Genomic DNA, 20,000 nt, shown 5'->3' with positions numbered 1-20,000 from the left:
ACCAAGCACTTATTTAAACAGTGCTTTAATGTCACGCAAAGCACCAACTTAACTTTGCGTGAATTTTACAGGAGCTACTTTAATATCGTGCATTGCTTAAAGATCATAGATCAGGCTTGGGAGGGAGTTACTCGTCGGACCCTGAATTCCGCTTGGAAGAAGCTTTGGCCTGATGCTGTTGCTCCCAGAGATTTTGAAGATTTTGGCCCCGAGAATGAACCTGTGCTTGCCGCCAAGGAAGACGTTGAAGAGATTGTATCCCTTGGCAAGTCCATGGGTCTGGAGGTGGATGAAGATGACATCACCGAACTTGTCGATGAGCATCATGAAGAGCTCACCACTGAGGAACTCAAGGAGCTGCAAGCCATGCAGCATGATGAGTTCCAAGCGCAGTTGAGTGAGTCAGAGGAGACCGAGGAGGTAGGCCAAATCTTAGGTACGGCGGAAATAAAACAGATGTTGGCATATCATCAACATGTGGTTGATTTCATCGACAAGCATCACCCACAGAAACTTCAGGTTTGCCGTGTTGTTGCGCAGTTCGATGATGCTTGCTTAACTCATTTCAGAAAAATCCTCAAAAGCCATACCAAGCAACTTTCACTTGATAGTTTCTTTAAAATATTTCTACTAAAACGGTCTAGTGATCATGATGAAAAGAAAGAAAGTGAAGCAAAGAAAAGGAAGACCGAATCGAGTGAAAGTGATGAAAATTAAAAATAAGAAAAGAAAAAAAATGTAAAAAAAAAATATAAAATTATAAAAATGAAAAAATAAAATTAAGCTAAGTTAAGTTAAAGTTCACGTAGTGTAAGTTATCGTACACGTTATCGTACAAAGTCGCTGTCCCTACCTCCTCGCTGATCTTCCATCTCCTCCTGCGTAGCAGTCCCTACACCTGCGCTGGCCTGTCGCTAAGGTAAAGTGTTACATAAAAACCCCTTTTTTATTTATTTCTTTATTATTTTTTTTTATAATTATTATACTGTATTGTATTAATGTTATGTGTAATTATGTGTAGCCATTTATTATAGGTTTTTAGGCTGAGGAACGAATTAAACAAATTACCGTGTATTCTTATGGGAATATTTGCTCCAGCATACGATCGTTTTAACATACGAAGCAGTTACTGGAACGAATTAAGATCGTATGTAGAGGTATCACTTATATATATTGTGTGTATATATATATATGTATAATGTATATATGTGTGTATATATATACATATATATATATATATATATATATGTATAATGTATATATGTGTGTATATATATACATATATATATATATATATATATAATAAATATATATATATATATATATATATAAAGACAATTTCTTATAAACAATTTATTCAGCTATAAAATGGTATATAATAGTTTGTAGTTAGAAGAAAGGAAACATGAAAAAAATCCCAGACATGCAAAAACTGTAAACCTAAATTACTTTACCGCATGTAACGAAAATTGGAGATTGCAAAAGTTTCTTTCTATCGGTCATACCTAACCTATTCCTTGAGGAATTTTATCATTTTTTTTTTTATTTTGAAGAAAATGCATTGAACTTTCTTATTAACTGTTTGAAAATAAGGATAAAGCAATGTAAATAGTGGCTATCATTAGGTGAAGTTAGGCGATGACAATTTTTTCTCCTTTTATCGTTTACATTCCGATAAAACAGAGAATTCTCATCACAGAAACTTGAAAATTATACCTTCTTATAAACAATTTATTCAGCTATAAAATGGTATCTAATATTTTGTAGTTAGAAGAAAGGGAAAAGGAAAATAAATAGTAAAACATGCAAAAACTGTAAACCTATATTTCTTCACCGCAAGTAATGAGATTTAGGTTTTCAGTTTTTGCTCGTTTACTACTTTTTTTCCATATTTTCTTTCTTCTAACTACAAACTCTTATATACCATTTTATAACTGAATAAATTGTCTATAAGATGGTATGGTTTTGAAGTCTCCTTGATGAGAATTCACTTTGCTGTATCGGAATGTATACGATAAAAGATAAAAAATTTCATCATCGCCTAACATCACCAAATGATAGCCACTATTTACATTGCTTTATCCTTATTTTCACACATGTCATAAGAAAGTTCAATGAATTTTCTTCAAAATAAAAAAAAAATACTCTAAATATAGGTTACGTAAGACGGATAGAAAGAAACTTTTGTAATCTCCGATTTTCGTTACTTGCGCTAAGGAAATTTAGGTTTAAAATTGTTGCACGTATATTAGTTTTTTTACATGTTTCCTTTCTTCTAACTACAAACTATTATATACCATTTTATAGCTGAATAAATTTTCTATAAGATGGTATGGTTTGCAAGTTTCTGTGATGAGACCTCTCTGTGCTTTATCGGAATGTATACGAAAAAAGATATAAAATTTCATCATCGCCTAACTTCATCTCACGATAGCTGCTATTTATATTTCTTTTTTCATACTTTTGATAACTATATGAAAAACTTCAGTCATTTTCCAAAAAATGAGACCAATCTGACCTCTCTATGATGAAAATTGAGGCTATGGTCGCGATTTGAAAAAAATATGTTGAAAAGCCCTTCAAAACGCAAAACGCCTTGGGATGGAAAATTCCAAATACCGCCGGGGTTAAAGGGTTAAGCAATAGACGATATTGAAATGTTCCTTCCAAAATTCACGAAGGGTGAGATTGGTGTTGTCTGTGACATCGAAGCATTTCTTGAACGAATGCTTCGTGTACAGTTTTTTGAAGTTGGAAATAACTTGTTGGTCTATGGGCTGGAGGAGTGGCGTGGTGTTGGGCGGGAGATAACTGAACTCGTCAAGGATGTCCTCTTCGAGGCTAGGAGGGTGACCAGGGGCATTGTCAAGGACTAGGAGATATTTCATTGGCAGGTTTTTCTCGGCCAAATACTTTTTGACTGCAGAACCAAAGCATAGATTAGCCCATTCTGTGAAGAAATGCCGGGTAACCCAAGCCGTAGCATTAGCGTGCCACATCACTTGCAGTTTTTCTTTCAAGATCCTTTGGCTCTTGAAAACATGTGGGTTTTCTGAGTGGTACACCAGCAGTGGCTTGACCTTACAGTCACTGCTGGCATTGGCACACAAGGCTAGAGTTAACCGGTCCTTCATGGGTTTATGGCGCGGTAGTCTCTTCTCCTCTGCCGTGATGAAAGTCCTCCTGGGCATCTTCTTCCAAAAAAGGCCAGTTTCATCGCAGTCGAAGACTTGTTGGGGGATTAAGCCATGTCGGGTAATAACCAAGGCAAAGGTTGGGACGAAGTCCGCCACGGCTTTCGAGTCGGAACTTGCTGCTTCCCCATGCCTTACAATCGAGTGTATCCCAGTCCATTTTTTGAAATTATCCAGCCAGCCACGACTGGCTTTGAAGGTTTCCGCTGGCATCGAAGTCTCCCCTCTCTCGGCTGCTTGCTTCCCTTTCAAGTCATCATAGATTCTGCTGTCAATTTCACATATGATCGTCTCGGTCACGCTATCTTCCGCCTACTGTTTCTCCTTTATCCATGATAAAAGAAGCCCCTCCATCTCGTCGTGAATATCACTACGCAGCTTGGAAAGGATGGTTACTCCTTTGGAAAGCTCGGTGCTCTTTATAGCATCCTTCTGCTTGAGGATGGTACATATAGTCGATGTACTCCTTTCATATTGGCGCGCCAGCTCAGTCACTCATGTTTTTCGATTATTTCATGCTTCATCTCCATTGTCATCATACACTTTTTCTTTTCACGACCCTTGTTTGCACTCGCTTGCTATGGACCAACTGCTTATTTAATTAATTCTGCACTGATAAGCGCAAAAAACATGTAAAAGAACCAAAGGCCATGACCGATGCTCTGAGATAACTGTACGCGACTTACATCCGACGGGAAAAACCGAGCGATGCTGTCCTGGTGAGCAGCCTCTCGCACACTCGGCCACCTGGCGGCCGCATAGGGAACTACCTCATATCTCAAATTTTTTTTCGTATTTCAAGACAAAAATTTGCTCAGTACTTTCCTCGTATCTCAAATTTGTTATATGTTGGGACACTTGTATCTCAAGGTATTACTGTATATCGGCAGGCTTTTTTGGTTCTGGTGGCTTATATGGTTTTCCCAGTGTTTGGCACACCCCATCAGAGCTTGGAGGCTCTTCTCAGTCTGTGGATATTGCTGATGACCAGTTTGACCCAAGCAATGCATGGGCCTCCTTACGATTTCTAGGTTGGCTCCCCGGTACCATTGTCTCCTTTGATGATGGGTGTGCTCAGTGTGCTCTCAGTGTCTGTGACTCCAGTGATGTCAGCAGTGGTTCTCTCTCCCCTGGCATAGGGGGGCCAGGGGCGGAAAAATGTGTGGCCCTGGTGCCAGGGGTTTTCCCTTCCATTTTCCCCAACCTGTGTTCCTGGGGGTATGTGGTATTTAATGAGTGCTCCCTGTGAGTGTCCCTATCCCTCTCCTGTGACAGTGTTCCCCAGTATTGTAGTTCCTGTTTGAGCAACCTCTGTGGTTTCTCTCCTTGGTGTAGCATCGGTGTCGTTGGTCTTTCAGACCTCAACACCTTTGCTTACAGAGCCTGGCGAGGGTTGGAAAACTGTAGAAACGTTGTTCTTCTTCCTCCAAATCCTCTTCCTCTTTATCCTCTTTGACTTCCAGCTCTGTATTATACACACGTCTCTCCTCTTTTTCATTGTCCTCTTAAACTTCTGACTTTGCGTGCACTTAGAAGTAGTAGTAGAGGAAGAGGTTGAAGAAGTCCTGTCTGCCGTAGTCGTAAGGAAATGGCTAATTTTGACACCACCTCTCTTTCAGATGGGCGGACAACACTCGAGTGGCTCCCGGCCATGCGTTTTGGCTCCTCTGGGCACCCTAGGGTCGTGATTCGGATCTTCGTCTACTCTGGTAGCCTGTCGCAACATGTGTGCACAGCCCTGTGTTACAGTTTTTGGGTCTGATGCACTGGGCCGGGGCTCGGGTCCTCTGTTACCCCATTAGCCAGGCAAGACAGGTGTGTACAGCTCCGTGTTTTGACCCCCGGGGGCTAATGCATGAAGAAGGGGGTTGGGGCTCCCCTGGAATTGTGGCTTGGATACTCCGGCAACCCCGGTACCCAGGTGAGACTGGAGTGCCTCGTGTCTCGGTGCTCTGCCACGTCCCTCCGGAGTCATGGATTGGATTCCATGCTATCCCAGTAGCTAGATGGGACAGGAGTGTATGGCCCTGTACACTTATTTATGCCCCTCCCCCGTTTGATGGAGGAGTTTTGGCGCACTCCATCTCCTTTTCTGTTTGGTCATTGGCTTCCTGCTCCTCCCTCAACTGTCAATACTTCAGTAGATTGGGTTGAATGGGTGGCACTACTTGAGGTTATCATTCAGAGAGTGCATGAAGTGGAAGACCAAGAGTTGGGGACAGAGAGACTATCTCCCTGTGCCTCAAGGCTTGGGGCCATAGCTATCCTTCCTTCTCATCCAGCAAAGGGCAGAGTATGAGTACTCCTTCCTTCTCTATTGTGTTCAGTGACAGGGACTCTTCTGCAACTGTTTTTAGAGTTCCCGGACCTTCTTCAGTCCCCAATTGCAATGCCAGTTCTGTTCAGGGAATGACTTGCTGGAGCAACTACCAGTTGGATCAATGCCAATGGAGGCAGACAATCGCAAGTTAAGAGTTTTTCTCGGTGAATGTCTTTGCACACTTTCAAAGGTGTAACAGTCAGAGGAAGGAAAATTTGGCTCCACCTCTAAGAGAGGGCCTTCGTCATTGAGTGGTGCTCTGGTGCCCCTCAAGTGCCCTGGCCATTCCTGATGCTGGCCTGGTCTGATGCGGCTAATTTAGCCTTGGATCAAGTTGACGATCAGGTCTGTGGATCTGGGAACTCTCCAGCAGCAAGTCAGTCAAACAAGATCTTACCCCCTCCCCTCTCAAGGCAGATAAGTTCATTGCAAGCCTGCTATATCAACGTCTTCAGTTGACCCATCAGTGTGTGCACTGGCAGGGCCCCTCTCCTTGGAGAGACTGAAGGCAGAGGATACTCCCTTCCAGGTCTCTTGAGTCAGAGGCCATGGTTTGTTGACCATGGCTGCCTTCCAAGCAATCTCTTGGCTTGACCAGTAGTCAGGTGCAGTGACATACTTCAAGTCAAAAGGGTTATCAACTCCGTAGTCTGGAGAAATGAGAGAGTCTAGAACTGTTTAGTGGGAAGGCAGTAACCTTTCTGGCACCAGTTGGTAACTAGTTGGTCAACTGGAATTTTGAGGAGTGATGCCTTGGTCTCCCCGTTGTCAAAACAAGTTGGCTCAAAAGTAGCTCTGTTGCTTCTGAACTTGTTGGTGAGGAATCAGAAAGGCAAGCCTCCAGGTCTTTGCTAGATCCTGACCATGACCGCCTGCATCCTCAAGAAAGGAGCTGGTACAGGCACATCCTTTACGAGCCACCAAACCTGTTCGCTCCAGGTAGCGGGGTAGCAGAAGCAGGGAAGAAAAGGGATGCACTGTTTCCAGCATTCCTTCCTGTCTTACTGCCAAGAAGAGGAATCCTTCAGGAGCGTTACTTAATACCCTTTTCGGCCCTTTAGCCCAGTTTTTTACTTGCTTTCCGATAGAGTTCTCATCCGTTCCTCCAACATAAACCCTGTCCCTGCAGACGGATGTTGGAAGGATGTTAGAGAGAACATGCTTGAAGTTGTTCAAGACGAGACTCCAGGCTTTCACAGTCGACTTCATGGTGGAGCAGTCAACTGGCTGCTGGAGGATGGTCATTGATTTCTCACTGTGGAATGAGAATGTGCATCAAATGAAGTTTGGAATGGAAACAGTGTAGTCTGGGCCAAGTTTCTTGGAGAGTAAAATGACATCCTTTCAGTGGATCTAAAGGATGCTCGCTTTCAAATAACCTTGCATCAGTCTGTTTAAAAGCACCTCCACTTTTCCCTCTACGGTATGATGTACCACTTCAAGACTGAGCTCCGGACTGTGTACTGCTTTTCAGATGTTCACCTTGCTAGTAACTTTAGCCCACTTGCAAAGGATATGTCTGTGAATGTATCTCAGTGGTTGGCTGATCCTGGCCTTCTATAGTGGGACATTTGCTACAGAATCGAGTTCAACTTTTTGCTTTTGTCATGATCTGGGGATTGTGATGATTGAGAAAAAGTCAAACCTCTTACCTAAGCTGAAATTAAATTACTTGGGCACGCTGGTAGACATGACACCAGTGAGTGTGTCAAACAGTCACATCAGCAATCCCAAGGCGGTAACGTGTCCATTTTGGTCAAGTCAGAATTACCAGTCGGCGTCAATGACCTTCGATATCAGGATGCCAGAGAACTTCAAATCAATCAATCAATCAATAAATCAATCGATCAATCAGAATTACCAGCCTAGCCCTGGCAGTCTTCTTAGCCATCTTGCCTCACTGGTTTGCGTCAAGTGATCTTCCGTCACTTCCAGTGTCAGCGGGACAGAAAAATTAGGTTGATTGTATCTGTTGGCTGAATGAGGAAACCCTCACTGGGAAGTCTGACTCGACTCCTCCTTCGAACATGCAACTGTGCTCGGATGCATCGGGAGTGGTCAGCAGAAGCATTACTCATCAACGTCGTGGGATGCTAGTAGCCTTTCTAGTGCTGTAAGTATCCCAAGAAGGTTAAGGGGGCATTAAGTTTAAAGGTTTAAGGTTTAAAGGCCACTCATGAATGGCAGAGGCAAGGGACAGTAATAATGGCCAAGCTAGTAGGGCAATCCCCTAGACACTGAATGTATATACATATGGTCAGCTCCTAAACCCCCTCTCAACCCAAGCTAGGACCAGAGAGGGCAGGCAAGGGCTGCTGATTATGCAGCAAGTAGACCTATAGGCTCCCCAAAACCCCCAATCCTTATTTCACAAGGAGGGTTAGGTTGCAGACACGACAAGAAATTATTGAGTTTGATGGTGACTCAAACCCGTCCAGCAGATCGCTAAGCAGGGACATTTCCACCAGGCCACCACAACTCTGGTATTATTATGACACCACCACTCAAGTGGCCTACATCTAGCAAGGGGCTCCCCTTGTTTTCTCTCCCAATCCAGATAAATGGGCTGTGCTGGAAGTCGCCTTCCAATACTAATGGATCACTTGAATGGTTTCACCCTTCCTACTCTATTCAGCCCTGTTCCATCCATTAATCTACCATGTGGGGATATCACTGGGACTCAGGTTGACCCTGGTGGCTCCCAGATGGCCTCATGCCGAATGATCTCGTTCTGCCCTGTCGAGATTCTGAGAGAATTCCCTATGGCCCTCACTCGCCCAGGGAAAGTGGTTCATCGTCTGTAGTTGATGTTATAGGTGGAATTCTTCTTCTGCTGTATCATATCTAGAGCAGATGCCCATTTTCCATGTCTTCCTTCGCTGAGAGAATCTCCTCTTTTGTCGCTGACGTCAAAGCTACTATTCGGCCTTGAATATAGTCTTTTGATAGAAGGGGCTTGACCTCTCCTCCTCATAGGAGTTTTTGATCCTTGTGAAGAGCTTTGAAAATTTTTTTCTGATCTCAGGACCTCAGGCCCCAGAGGGGCACATGGTCCTCATTCTCAAGGCCGTCCATCAAGTTTCTGATTCTCAAGACTGTTTCTACTGCCTTAGCATGTACAAAGAGTTTAGACGAGTTACACAGTCTCTTTGCCTTAGTCCTTCATGCCGAGAGGTGGAAGAAGATCCCTTACTTTGGTGCCAGGTCATTTGGCCAAAACTCTGAACCTGCACGGGCTCGACCCCAGGTTCGAGCCTTCTCCCTCTCCTCTCTTTATTGTGAGGCATCGGGTAGCATAGAGAAGGGATGATTTTGTGTCCTGTGAGGGCTCTGCAGTGCTATCTGAAGAAGATCCAACTCCTCAGACCCGAGTGTCAGCAACTCTTCCTTAGAATGACCAAAATCAAGAGAGGTGTCTGGGAACACAATCTCTTTCTGAGATGATCCGTAATGCATATGCATATACCAGCTTGGACTAGAACTCGTAAATTCAGGGTTAAGCCCCACCCTTGCCTTCAAGAGTTAGCTTGCAGTTGACCATATGATGAAGGCTAGGGTGTGTATGCACCAAATTACAGCTTTTTATTTACAGGAGTACCCACAAGTTCTTTGATACCTTTTGCATTTATTTTTGTGGTGACTGCTCAAGTAGTTGCGTAGCAAACCCAACTCCCATGCAGAACAGTAAGCATCTTATCAATGGTAATGTATGGATATAAGTCTGGAATGTAGGCAGAATGACTGGCTCTTTTCCTCCATTCGTTTTTTCCCTTTTTTGCGGATGAAGCATAACTATCTAGATCTGACTTGGTGCTGGTAAATTCCACTTCTGAGCTCCACTCTTTAGAACCTAGAAAAATTCCCTCCCTATTTTCCCTGAACAAGGGAGAGGATGATAGAATATATACTAACCCATTAATCTTCTTACGCCGGGTATTGTACTCTGGACTGCTATCCACTACAGGGAATGAATCCCTTTTTTGACCACATGACTATCTTCTTTTAGAGGAATGGTCTTATCAGCCTGTTTATCCCTATGATAGATAGGAGATGGCTAGAGTCATCTCCCTTGCGCCTGTATGGGAATGGGTAGATTGACAGTTTCAGGGAAGAAAAAGAACCCAGTTCGCTTCTAGTAGGGCTTCCAACCCACCAATCAATTTGCTACACAACTATTTGAGCAGCTGCCACAAGACTTGAGAGTGCAAAAGTATCAAGGGATTTGGGGGTACTCCTGTAAATTAATAGCCGTGAAGGTGGTCTGGTGCATACACACCCCAACCTTCAACATCTAGCCGATCAAAAGATACCTCTTGAAGGCAAGGGTGGTCCTTAACCCCTAAATTTACAAGTTCCAGTCCTAGTTGATATATGCATCTGCATTACAGGTCATCTCAAAAAGGGATTTTCTTCCCAAACACACCTTTCTTCATTTTGCCAGTTCTAAGGAAGAGTTGCTGACACTTAGGTCTGAGGTATTGGGTCTTCTTCAACTAGCACTGCAGAGCCCTCACAGGACACAAAATCATCATCTCTCTATGCCACCCATAGAGAGGAGAGGGAGAAAGGCTCGAACCTTGGGTCGTGCCCAGGCAGGTTCAGAGTTTTGGCCACATGACCTGGCACCAAAGTAAGGGAGCTCCTCCCACCTCTCAGCATGGAGAACTGATACAAAGAGACTATATACCTTATCTAAATTCTCACTTCAGTTCAGCCACCGTTTAATATCTTTCCAGAGAAATAGAGGTATGTAACCACATCCTTCAGATCCTTCAGAAATACTTTACTTCAGTTTTTAAGGTAAATGTCTCCTGATTGACTCAATTTTCTTATGTGTAAATTTACTTGGGAAGAATGCATGTATGGGGAAGGACCTAACTCTTGATGTCGATGCAATACAAAAGCTAAATCTCCCTGTAGGATTTCAATCTACATCTGTTCCTCCATATGATACTTTAAACAACCTATTTAACCAATCATATTAGAAGTAAAGCTTCAGAAGAAGTGAAGGTGGACATGAAATTATATTTTGGATTAATCATGTCTTACCCAGATCGGATAAAAATTCTAGTCTGAAGATTGCTTTCAGGTTGACTGATAATGAAGTTCGTGGATGGACAAACAGTTATTAGGTGGGGGTATTTTATTGTAGAGAGAAATCATTGAATAGCAAAATTTCTATATATCTATTTACCAAGGCACTTCCCCCAATTTTGTCGGGTAGCCGACATAAAAAAAAATGAACAAATAGGGACTTTTCCTCTCTCTGCTCCTCCCATCCTGTCAAGGGATCCAGCTGAGTTAGGCTGGTACTGCTAGGGTGCCACAGCCCACCCTCCCCTGTTATCCACCACAGATGAAGTTTCATAACCTGAATCCCCTACTGCTGCTACCTCCGCGGTCACCAAGGCGCTGGAGGAAGCAGCAGGGCCTACCGTAACTATGTCACAATCACTCGCCATTCATTCCTATTTCTAGCACGCTCTTTGCCTCTGTCACATCTATCCTCCTATCACCCAGAGCTTTCTTCACTCCATCCATCCACCCAAATTTTGACCTTCCTCGTGTACTTCTCCCATCAACTCTTGCATTCATCACCTTCTTTAGCAGACAGCCACTTTCCATTCTATCAACATGGCTAAACCACCTCAACTCATTCATATCCATTCTAGCTGCTAAATCATTTCTTACATCTGTTCTCACCTTCACTACTTCGTTCCTAACCCTATCTAATCAAGATACACCAGCCATACTCCTCAGACACTTCATTTCAAACACATTCAATTTCTGTCTCTCTGTCACTTTCATTCCCCACAACTCCAATCCATTGATGACAATTGGTACAATCACTTTCTCATACAGAACTCTCTTTACATTCATGCCTAAACCTCTATTTGTTACCACTTCCTTTACTGCCCCCAACACTTTGCATCCTTCATTCACTCTGACATACATCTGCCTCCACTCCACCATTTGCTGTAACAACAGACTCCAGGTACTTGAACTGATCTTCAACCTCACACCACCCTCCCCTCTCGGGCATCTCATAACCTTACTCTTACCCATATTAACTCTCAACTTCCTTCTCTCATATACCCCTCCAAACTCTGTCACTTATTGACTAAGCTTCTCTTCCGATTCTGCAACTTGTACAGTATCATACGCAAACAATAACTGATTTACCTCTAATTCATGATCACTCTCGTCTACCAGTTTCAATCCTTGACCAAGCACTCGAGCATTCACCTCTCACCACTTCATCAACAAACAAGTTATTCCCCCTTTGGGCGTAGTTGCATAACAACAATTAGAATAGCTCCAACGTATCCCTACATGTCGTAAGATGCGACTAAAAGGGATGGGACGAGGGGGCTGGGAACCCCCTCTCCTGTATTTTACTTTCCTGTGAGACACCAAAGAGACAAAATGTAAGAAGTATTATTTTTCCTTTTTGCTTCAGGTATCAACTGGATCTGATCCCCTTGCACCCCCAAAAAATGTTCGTGCTATAAGACCAAATCCTCCAGGCATCACAATGAAGATAACATGGGAACCAGCTTGTGCTTATACAAAGAATGTCACTAAATATAAGGCAAGTTATTTTAGAGATCTTGATTTAGTCTTGAACTATGTTGCTTAAATGGGAAAGATTGCTTTCTGGTTTTTGTCACTATATCTTAGCACAGTAACATATCTGTATTTTTAACGTAAAAAAAAATAAAATCTAACATTTCTAAATAGATATTTTCTAGGTTCATAATTAAATCACTACAATAATCATTGAATAAAAAACTATTTATCCATACCCTTTTGCAAATGTTCAATATTTGCTCAGTTATTTAGTTTTGAATTGAAAATAAAGTTTCGTTTAGAATGATACATAAGAAGGATTTTGCATTAAAGAAGACTGACTAATGTATTTCAAGTTTTTGCTCAAATATATTTAAAGATTTTTCTTCCGACAGTTGCGCATTACAGATGGTGTTAAGAATGAGACATCATATTATCAATTGCCTAGCAATGGAAGCATTCAACAGAGCCATGAAATTGATGTCCACTATGGAGGGCGGTATTCCATATCAGTCAGCAGTGCTCTTAAAGATGCCAGATACAGCCAACCTGTGGTTTGTAGTGGCCCACCAATACCTGCACCTTATGAACTGACTTTTAACCCAAGTGATGAATCCTTCTTCTGGAGAGTGAATCCTAGTATGCCTAGGAAATTACTAGCCAAAAAGTAAGTTTTATAGAAAAATTTGTGAAGTTCTCTTTTCTGCATCATACAACTCATTATTCAGAAAACTGTTGTTTACGCATACTACTTTTAAGTAACCTATGTAAGAAAATCATAGTGGAGATTTCTGTAAAGTACAAATACCTGAATTTGACAGTAATATATTTAGTAATCCCTCACCATATCTCAGTTTACCTATCACTCGTGCTATACATTGAGGTTTTGTGAATGTATGTATGATAAATCTATATCTCTGATTTCTCTTTATATTGCATGTTTCTGAGGGCACGAAAGATATATTTTTTAGATTTTTTTTTGTCTTTTACTAATTTTGGGCCTAAAAACAGTAAGATTAATTACAGATTAAATGAAAATACAGAAATTTTGTTATATAGTGAGCACGCAATGAATACAGTTTGCTTAGTTTGTCGGAAAGAAGAAATTGTGCCCGAAGAATCTAGCATCTGTATGGAAAACAAAACTTAGAAAATATGATTGTGAGGAAAGTAGCCTACCTTCCTCAGATAACTTCATACTAGACATTCTATTGGCCAGTAGAGGAGACATGACCAATAAGAGCACTTTGATCACAGTATCTTCTGGCTGCTGATTGGCCCTCAAACCACAGGATCCTTTTCAAGCATCCTACGCTGTTTAGTTTTTTTCTATGCATATGTACTCGACATTGCTTTGATTCTTTTTTTACTTTACTTTTACTTTTGAGGACTGCTTTTCTGGTCCAATTCAACAGGGGAACCCTACCCTCTGCAGGACCTTCACATTCATTTTATTATATGCCTCCAAGGCATACAGCATTTTACTGTCAGGTCTACATTATTAAACTACTTAGAAAAAAGAAAGTGTTTAGTTTCCTTTGGGAAAGTGTTTAGTTTCCTTTGGAAAGCCTTAATATCTCTTAAGTCTTTCAGATGTCTAGTGGGAGCTTATTGTAAACTATATGTATATATATATATATATATATATATATATATACATATATATATATATATATATATATATATATATATATATATATATATATATATATATATATATATATATATATATATATACACACATAGAGTAATGCCTCACAACACGAAATTAATTCGTTCTGGAGTGGCTTTTGTAAAGTTATTTTTTTGAGTTGCAAGTCACATTTCACATGCAAATTGCCTAATTTGTTCCAAACCCTACAAAACACCACATTTAGTCTCATTATAAAGCTACAATAAAACCATAATGAAATACTGTACTGCCAAATACATTTCAACCAATCAATATACCTAAACTAAATGTTAATACCTGTAAATTAATTAGTTATTACAACATAATCTAATAATAAATGGAAAATAATACAATACATACAGCACAATACTGTACTAATATAGTTACCCCTATTATAGACTACAACTGCATTTTCTGTCTGAACCCATTTTCCTCAATTCTGTGAGGGGTGACTATTTTATTCTAGGCCTAGCTGGGAAATCTCTCTTCTTAAAGTGAAACATTTTTCGTAAAGCGAGTCGTAAAAATATTTGCATCTCGTTTCGTAGCTTTAAAATTTTGTAAGCAGAGTCTTTCGTGAATAGAGGTATGACTGTATATATATATATATATATATATATATATATATATATATATATATATATATATATATATATATATATATATATATATATATAGCCTCAGTTATGTCCTCCTGATGGAAGGTTCCTTTAGGCAGCTTTCTAAGGGATATTTAGCTACAGTGATACTCCCAGAGAATTGACCTTAGGTCTCCAGAATTCTAACTCCTGGCGCGAGTATCCTTAAAAATTTCTTAAGGATATCGCCTAATATCAGGGGACGTATTTTTTGATACGACACATGGCAATCTTCACCCCGAATAGAGTTTTTGCTCAGGGGTAAGAGTGGCCCAAATGAAGGGGAACCGTCATCAAGGTTACCAGGTGGATCCCCTTCCCGTACTACTACAGGGCCACGCATGGCAACGCATTTCTTTTTTAGTAGTGAATTAAGCATGGTGTATCTCCCGCTTGCTCTTGGTGTTTTGTTACTGACTATTGGATTTATCATGATTCTCCAGCATCTTCATCCTCTGGAAAGTTGAGTATTTAATCTTTCCTGTGTATAATTTTTAGCTCTCTTTTCACAGTTAAATTAGCATAATTTAGATGTGTCTATCGGAGCATAGCCATTCACCGGAGGCGCCATTTTGGACGCTGTCATGCACCATATATGCTTTATTTAGTCAGTAGTACGACGTTCCCGGTATCTAGCTTTAATGAATTTAGCTTTTTAAGCAAATTATATTAGTAAAGGTAAGATCATGCACATATATTTCCTCTTCTGTAAAATGTTTTGATCGTATTCGATAGGGTCTGGGTGACGTAGCATAGCCGAGATCTCGACTCGCGCTAGGCTAGCCTAATGCATTTTAGTATACTTTCGTACATTATCCCCGTTTACCCTCTTGTATCGTTTCATCATGCTATCTCCTAGAATTATTAATATAATCTGATACTTGTCTCTTTTAGAGATTTATGGGTAAACCTTACTATCCCTCGTGAGTGTCGCCATTAGGCGACAACCCTATCTTGGTCTTGCCATAGGAGTAGTGTACTCCTGCTTGACTAGGCTAGTGTTACTGTCTTCCCTCTTTGCCGGTGAGTATCCCGGCTTTGAATTACGACAGTAACAGAGTATTCAGTCTTGTTGTCGGCAACTACTGACGGGGGACTAATCACTCCCCTGCAGGTTCACAGTTGTAGGCAAAGGAAGCCTGGCTTCCCTAGCCCACAACCGAAAGTGGTAGTGCAATTGCCGCCACCTTCTCCCTTGTGGTCTAGAAGACATGTCTTATATCCAACAAGGTCTTAGGCTGAGGAATCGTTATTCCTCTGCCGCCCAAGACGGCGCCGGTATAGAAACTATGTTTCTGTGTTTGTGACCGAAAGTGGGAGGCAGACGTGCTGCCTTCTTTCGACACAAAATATAAGACCCTTTTCCCTTCCCCTTTCTGTCCTTTAGTGATGGCCCAGCCGTCACAACATCTTTGGCTGGTATTCTACAATCTCCCCGCTTGCCGGGTGGATTGCGATGCCGACCGGGCTCTTACAAAGGCGGCTTGATTGCCACTTCGACCTTCCCCTAACGGACGCAAGGCTCCGGGAAAGGTTGCACCTGTCATGACGGCTGCCGGTGGGAGACCCTTATAACTTTGAGTGTTCTTCAGTCCTCTCTTGGATTGCCATCCACAAACCCTGGAACTGGCAGAGCAGCCGGCAACAGATTCTGTGGCTGGATGGAAGCTAGAATAATTACATTCCCCCTTCCATTTGAATCTTCATTCTAGAAGAAGGCAGTAGGGACAGTAGTCCCTACAACCCTAGTTATTGTAGTAAACTATAGTAATACGGTAGCCCTTCTCTCCATGCTTTCTCTCTCTCTGTCGGCTAGTGCCATCAGGTACTAGCCTAGCCGGCAGCAGGCCAGCAGAAATACAGTATAAGATTATACAGTAGATAGTATTTCTGCAGTATAGTACATACTGCAGTTAGAAGACTATAGTATATAATATACAGTAGTATATTTTTTCCAACATGTTCTGTGTGTTCTTTCACAGTCCATTGTTGAGACCACTTATAATGTTGAAGTGAAGTATTCCTTCAATATCCTGATAAGCCATAGACCATCAGAACTTAATATTCTTACCCTTCAATATTAATATTCCATTATGGAAGGGTTAGTGCTAGTATACACTAACTTTAGGTCTAGAGATTAGAGCTCTTCCACCCTAGTTTTCCCTAGTAAGGAAATTCTAAATATTGATATTGAGGGAGGTTACAGCAATTGCCTGGACAGGAGACACAGATATTTGTATTTCCTATTTTGTTTCTAGCTTAATATCTTAAGCTATAATGATAACAGTAAGTGCTAATTTTATGCATGAACATAATTTATCAGTGTGATAAATTACCCTTTACTCATGTCACCTTTTCTTTCTTTACAGAAGGAAGCCAAGGTGAAATGTGAGGTGATCTATTGTAACCACAAGAGTAAGAACTTTTGTGGTCACTCCACCTGCAGGTTTCATGCCCCCTGCTCCATCGCAACTGAAACCTTGAGATATTGGGATCCCAAGGATTGCAACGTTTGTTCGGCCTTGATAACAGGGTTTCGGCGATCCCAAGACGACAGAGTCGAGGGATACTGTGAGGGAAACGCTTAGGAAGTGGGTACGAGGGTTCCAAAAGAACTCTCCAGGACCGTACCTACCAAGCGAGTTATTGAGAAGCCTGCTGTTCCCGAAGGCAACTGCTGATGGCATTGTACCTCAGGCACGACCTGGACCTCCTTGCGTACAGCTTGCAATAGAGGCCGATATCAACGAGGCTTTACAAGGTATGGACATCCATCAGGAGAGGATGTCAGAAGTGTCCTCGGACACCAAAAAGGATCTCCTTCAAGAGGATCCTGACAAAGAGGTGGCCCAACCACCTGGAGAAGACGAAGATCTTGAGTCGACAGAAGCGGAGGACCCTCTTCTGTCTGTCGGCATTCCAGCCTGTGCCGTCAACTTCTTCGGCTCCAACACCTCCACTGGACCCGCTGGGCCAAGCGGTTGTGGCCCAGATCACACAACTAGTGGACTCTCTACGGAAGGAAAACATGGATATGCGGAAGGAATTCCGTGAAGTAACCCGCATTGTTACTTCTCGTGGGTCATACAAGCGACCTAAAGTGTCTGACCTGCCACCATGCTCCGAAACCAATCCATGGAGGTATGCAAAGTTCATGCCCATGATAAATGGGAAACTACATTTCGGAGAAGATGGGGGCCATTATGGACGACATCCAATTCTGGCCAAACCTTTCGGCTTACCCGGAATGTTTCATCCGGCTGAAGAGTGAGCCGGCGTCTAAGGAAGAGACGGAACCCAAGGAAGTCATGGTCTTTGACCACGACAAGGCACAGGCTCTCTTGACGAGTAGCCTGAAGAAGGCAGGATATACCAACTCCAAAGTTTCTGCGCTGAGCAAGAAGCACCCTACTTTTCTTGCTCCTTCATCAATAGCTTCCTCCTTCTCGTCGAAAGCTCTTCACAGTGTGCTCAAGGCAATTGATGCAGGCAAACCATGTCCTACGCTAGAGGAGAGTAGGCCATTGTCTCTGGCCTTGCCCATGAACGAGAAGGATTGGAACGAGGTCCACCTAACCTTCTCAGCCTCAAAGCTCGACACGGACATCACAGGACAATAGTTCAGTGAGAACCTCCCGAAGTTGTCGGACTTTCTTCTGAGAAGAGAACAGGAGACAAAGGAGAGACTAGCCGCCTCTATTTTCCTCCGGAACTGCATGGAGATGTGTGCAGGCGTTACTAGCACCCTAGACATGTACACCGTCCTGGCCAAGATGCACATGGCCACCCTAGTGAAGGACTTGTACGCTTTTGTGAAGGCCAGGAGGGCCTGCAGGGAGTTTGTGTTTGCCAATGCAACGGTCAAACACGTGCCCAGGAAGTTGATCACTTCCTGTATCTGGGGGAAGGACCTCTTTCCAAAGGAAGTAGTCCAAGAGGTAGTTGCCAAAGCCGCCACGGAGAATAGAAATCTTCTCCAAAAGTGGGGCATCTCTACCAAGAGAAAATCTTCCCCTGATGCTTGTCCCCAACCTAAGAGGAAGACGAAGAAGCAGAGACTACCTTCTCGACCTGTGCAACATCCCACCGTCACTATGGCAGGAGGTTTCGAGGCGCACCTTGAACTCTGCTTGGAAGAAGCTGTGGCCTGATGACGTCTCCGCACGAGATTTCGAGGGCTTCCACGCAGACTAAATTGACGACAATTCTGAAAATGTTGGCTATACTGAACCTGATGCTCGATCTTAAGTTGATGAGGCCGACATTGATGAGCTAATCGCGGAGCACCAAGAGGAACTTACGACGGATGACCTGAAGGAGTTGGAGGCCATGCAAGTGAACGTCATTCAGGAAGAGTACAGCGGTGGGGAGGAGTATGACCCACTGACAGTGGCAAAAATTAAAGAGGGTCTAGATGGCAACTTTAAAAAGGTGGCTCTCGTAGAAGAGTCATCTAGAAAAAAAATTCTAACAGGTCATGCACTTGAGTACTGTAATGAAGTTTGCCCGAGTTATTTCAGGAAAATTTTAAGAAGCAGGCAGAAACAAGCTTCTTTGGATGCATATTTTAGTAAGAGGCTTTTGGTAGAAGCAGACCAAGCGCCAGATAAGGAATGAAAGAAAATTGGCAGTGATGAAGAAAATACGTATTGTTATTAAATTTAGAAAATAGAAAACGTAAAGCTAAAAAAAGAATGGAAAATGAAAAAAAAAATTCATTTCAAGTTTATCGTAAAGTTGTGTTAATATTTCCTGCCATTTGTAGATGCGTTTCCTAAAATTAAGTGTTTACATTTTCTGCCACTTGTATGTAAACATTTTCCACCGTTTTCATCCTCTTCTACCGCCCAACACTTCACTCTTGAACATCGCCTCACTCTAAAGGTAAGGTTCCACATTTTTTTTTAGTTTTTACTGTTTGCTCTAATTGAACTTCTTTTTCAGAATATTAATGTTAATTTATTGTTAAATGATCAAAATACAGTACTGTTTAGTGGTGCATATCCTTTTTATAATCATTTAATATTTTGTTTTTCTAGGGTCTGGAACAAATTGGGCTATTTACATGTAAAAGGCGACTTGCTTCATGAAAAAATCACTTTACGAAAGCCCTTATGGAACCAATTGATTTTATGTTGCGAGTCATCACTGTGTGTATATACAGTGGTACCTCTAGATATGATCTTAATTCGTTCCAGAAACTGCTTCGTATGTTAAAACAATCGTATGTTGGAACAAATATTCCCATAAGAATACACTGTAATTACAGTAGTATAATTCGTTCCACACCCCAAAAACCTATTTTAACTCCTTAATAAATTACTACATATAATTACACATAACAATAACATAACTGCATAAAACGAAAGAAGCATGTAAAAAAGATAATTATAAAGAAATAATAAATAAAAAATGTGTTTTATTGTCACTTTACCTTAGAGACAGGCCAACGCAGGTGTAGGATTTGCTACGCCAGGAGGAGACGGACGATCGGCGAGTAGGTAGACATGGTGTTAACATGTTCTTTAAATAAATTCTCTCTCTCTCTCTCTCTCTCTCTCTCTCTCTCTCTCTCTCGTTCTTCTTCACTGTTAGTGTTAGAGATG

The 20,000-nt window shown here is 41.9% G+C and overlaps 1 protein-coding gene across 1 annotated transcript in view; it reads left to right on the top strand.

Annotated features, from left to right (window-relative positions):
* The window catches only part of LOC137646437 (sortilin-related receptor-like), a 248,303-nt gene that overhangs the window by 189,989 nt on the left and 38,314 nt on the right, over window positions 1-20,000 (top strand). The window contains exons 13-14 of the mRNA XM_068379537.1: window positions 11,975-12,106; window positions 12,480-12,751. Coding sequence (XP_068235638.1) covers window positions 11,975-12,106; window positions 12,480-12,751 — 404 coding nt within the window. The remainder of the gene's footprint in view (window positions 1-11,974; window positions 12,107-12,479; window positions 12,752-20,000) is intronic.

This window comes from Palaemon carinicauda, chromosome 9 (genome assembly GCF_036898095.1).
Source record: "Palaemon carinicauda isolate YSFRI2023 chromosome 9, ASM3689809v2, whole genome shotgun sequence".
Classification (NCBI taxonomy): domain Eukaryota; kingdom Metazoa; phylum Arthropoda; class Malacostraca; order Decapoda; family Palaemonidae; genus Palaemon; species Palaemon carinicauda.
Note: the sequence above shows the minus strand (reverse complement) of the source record. Positions and strands in the feature narration are given on the sequence as shown.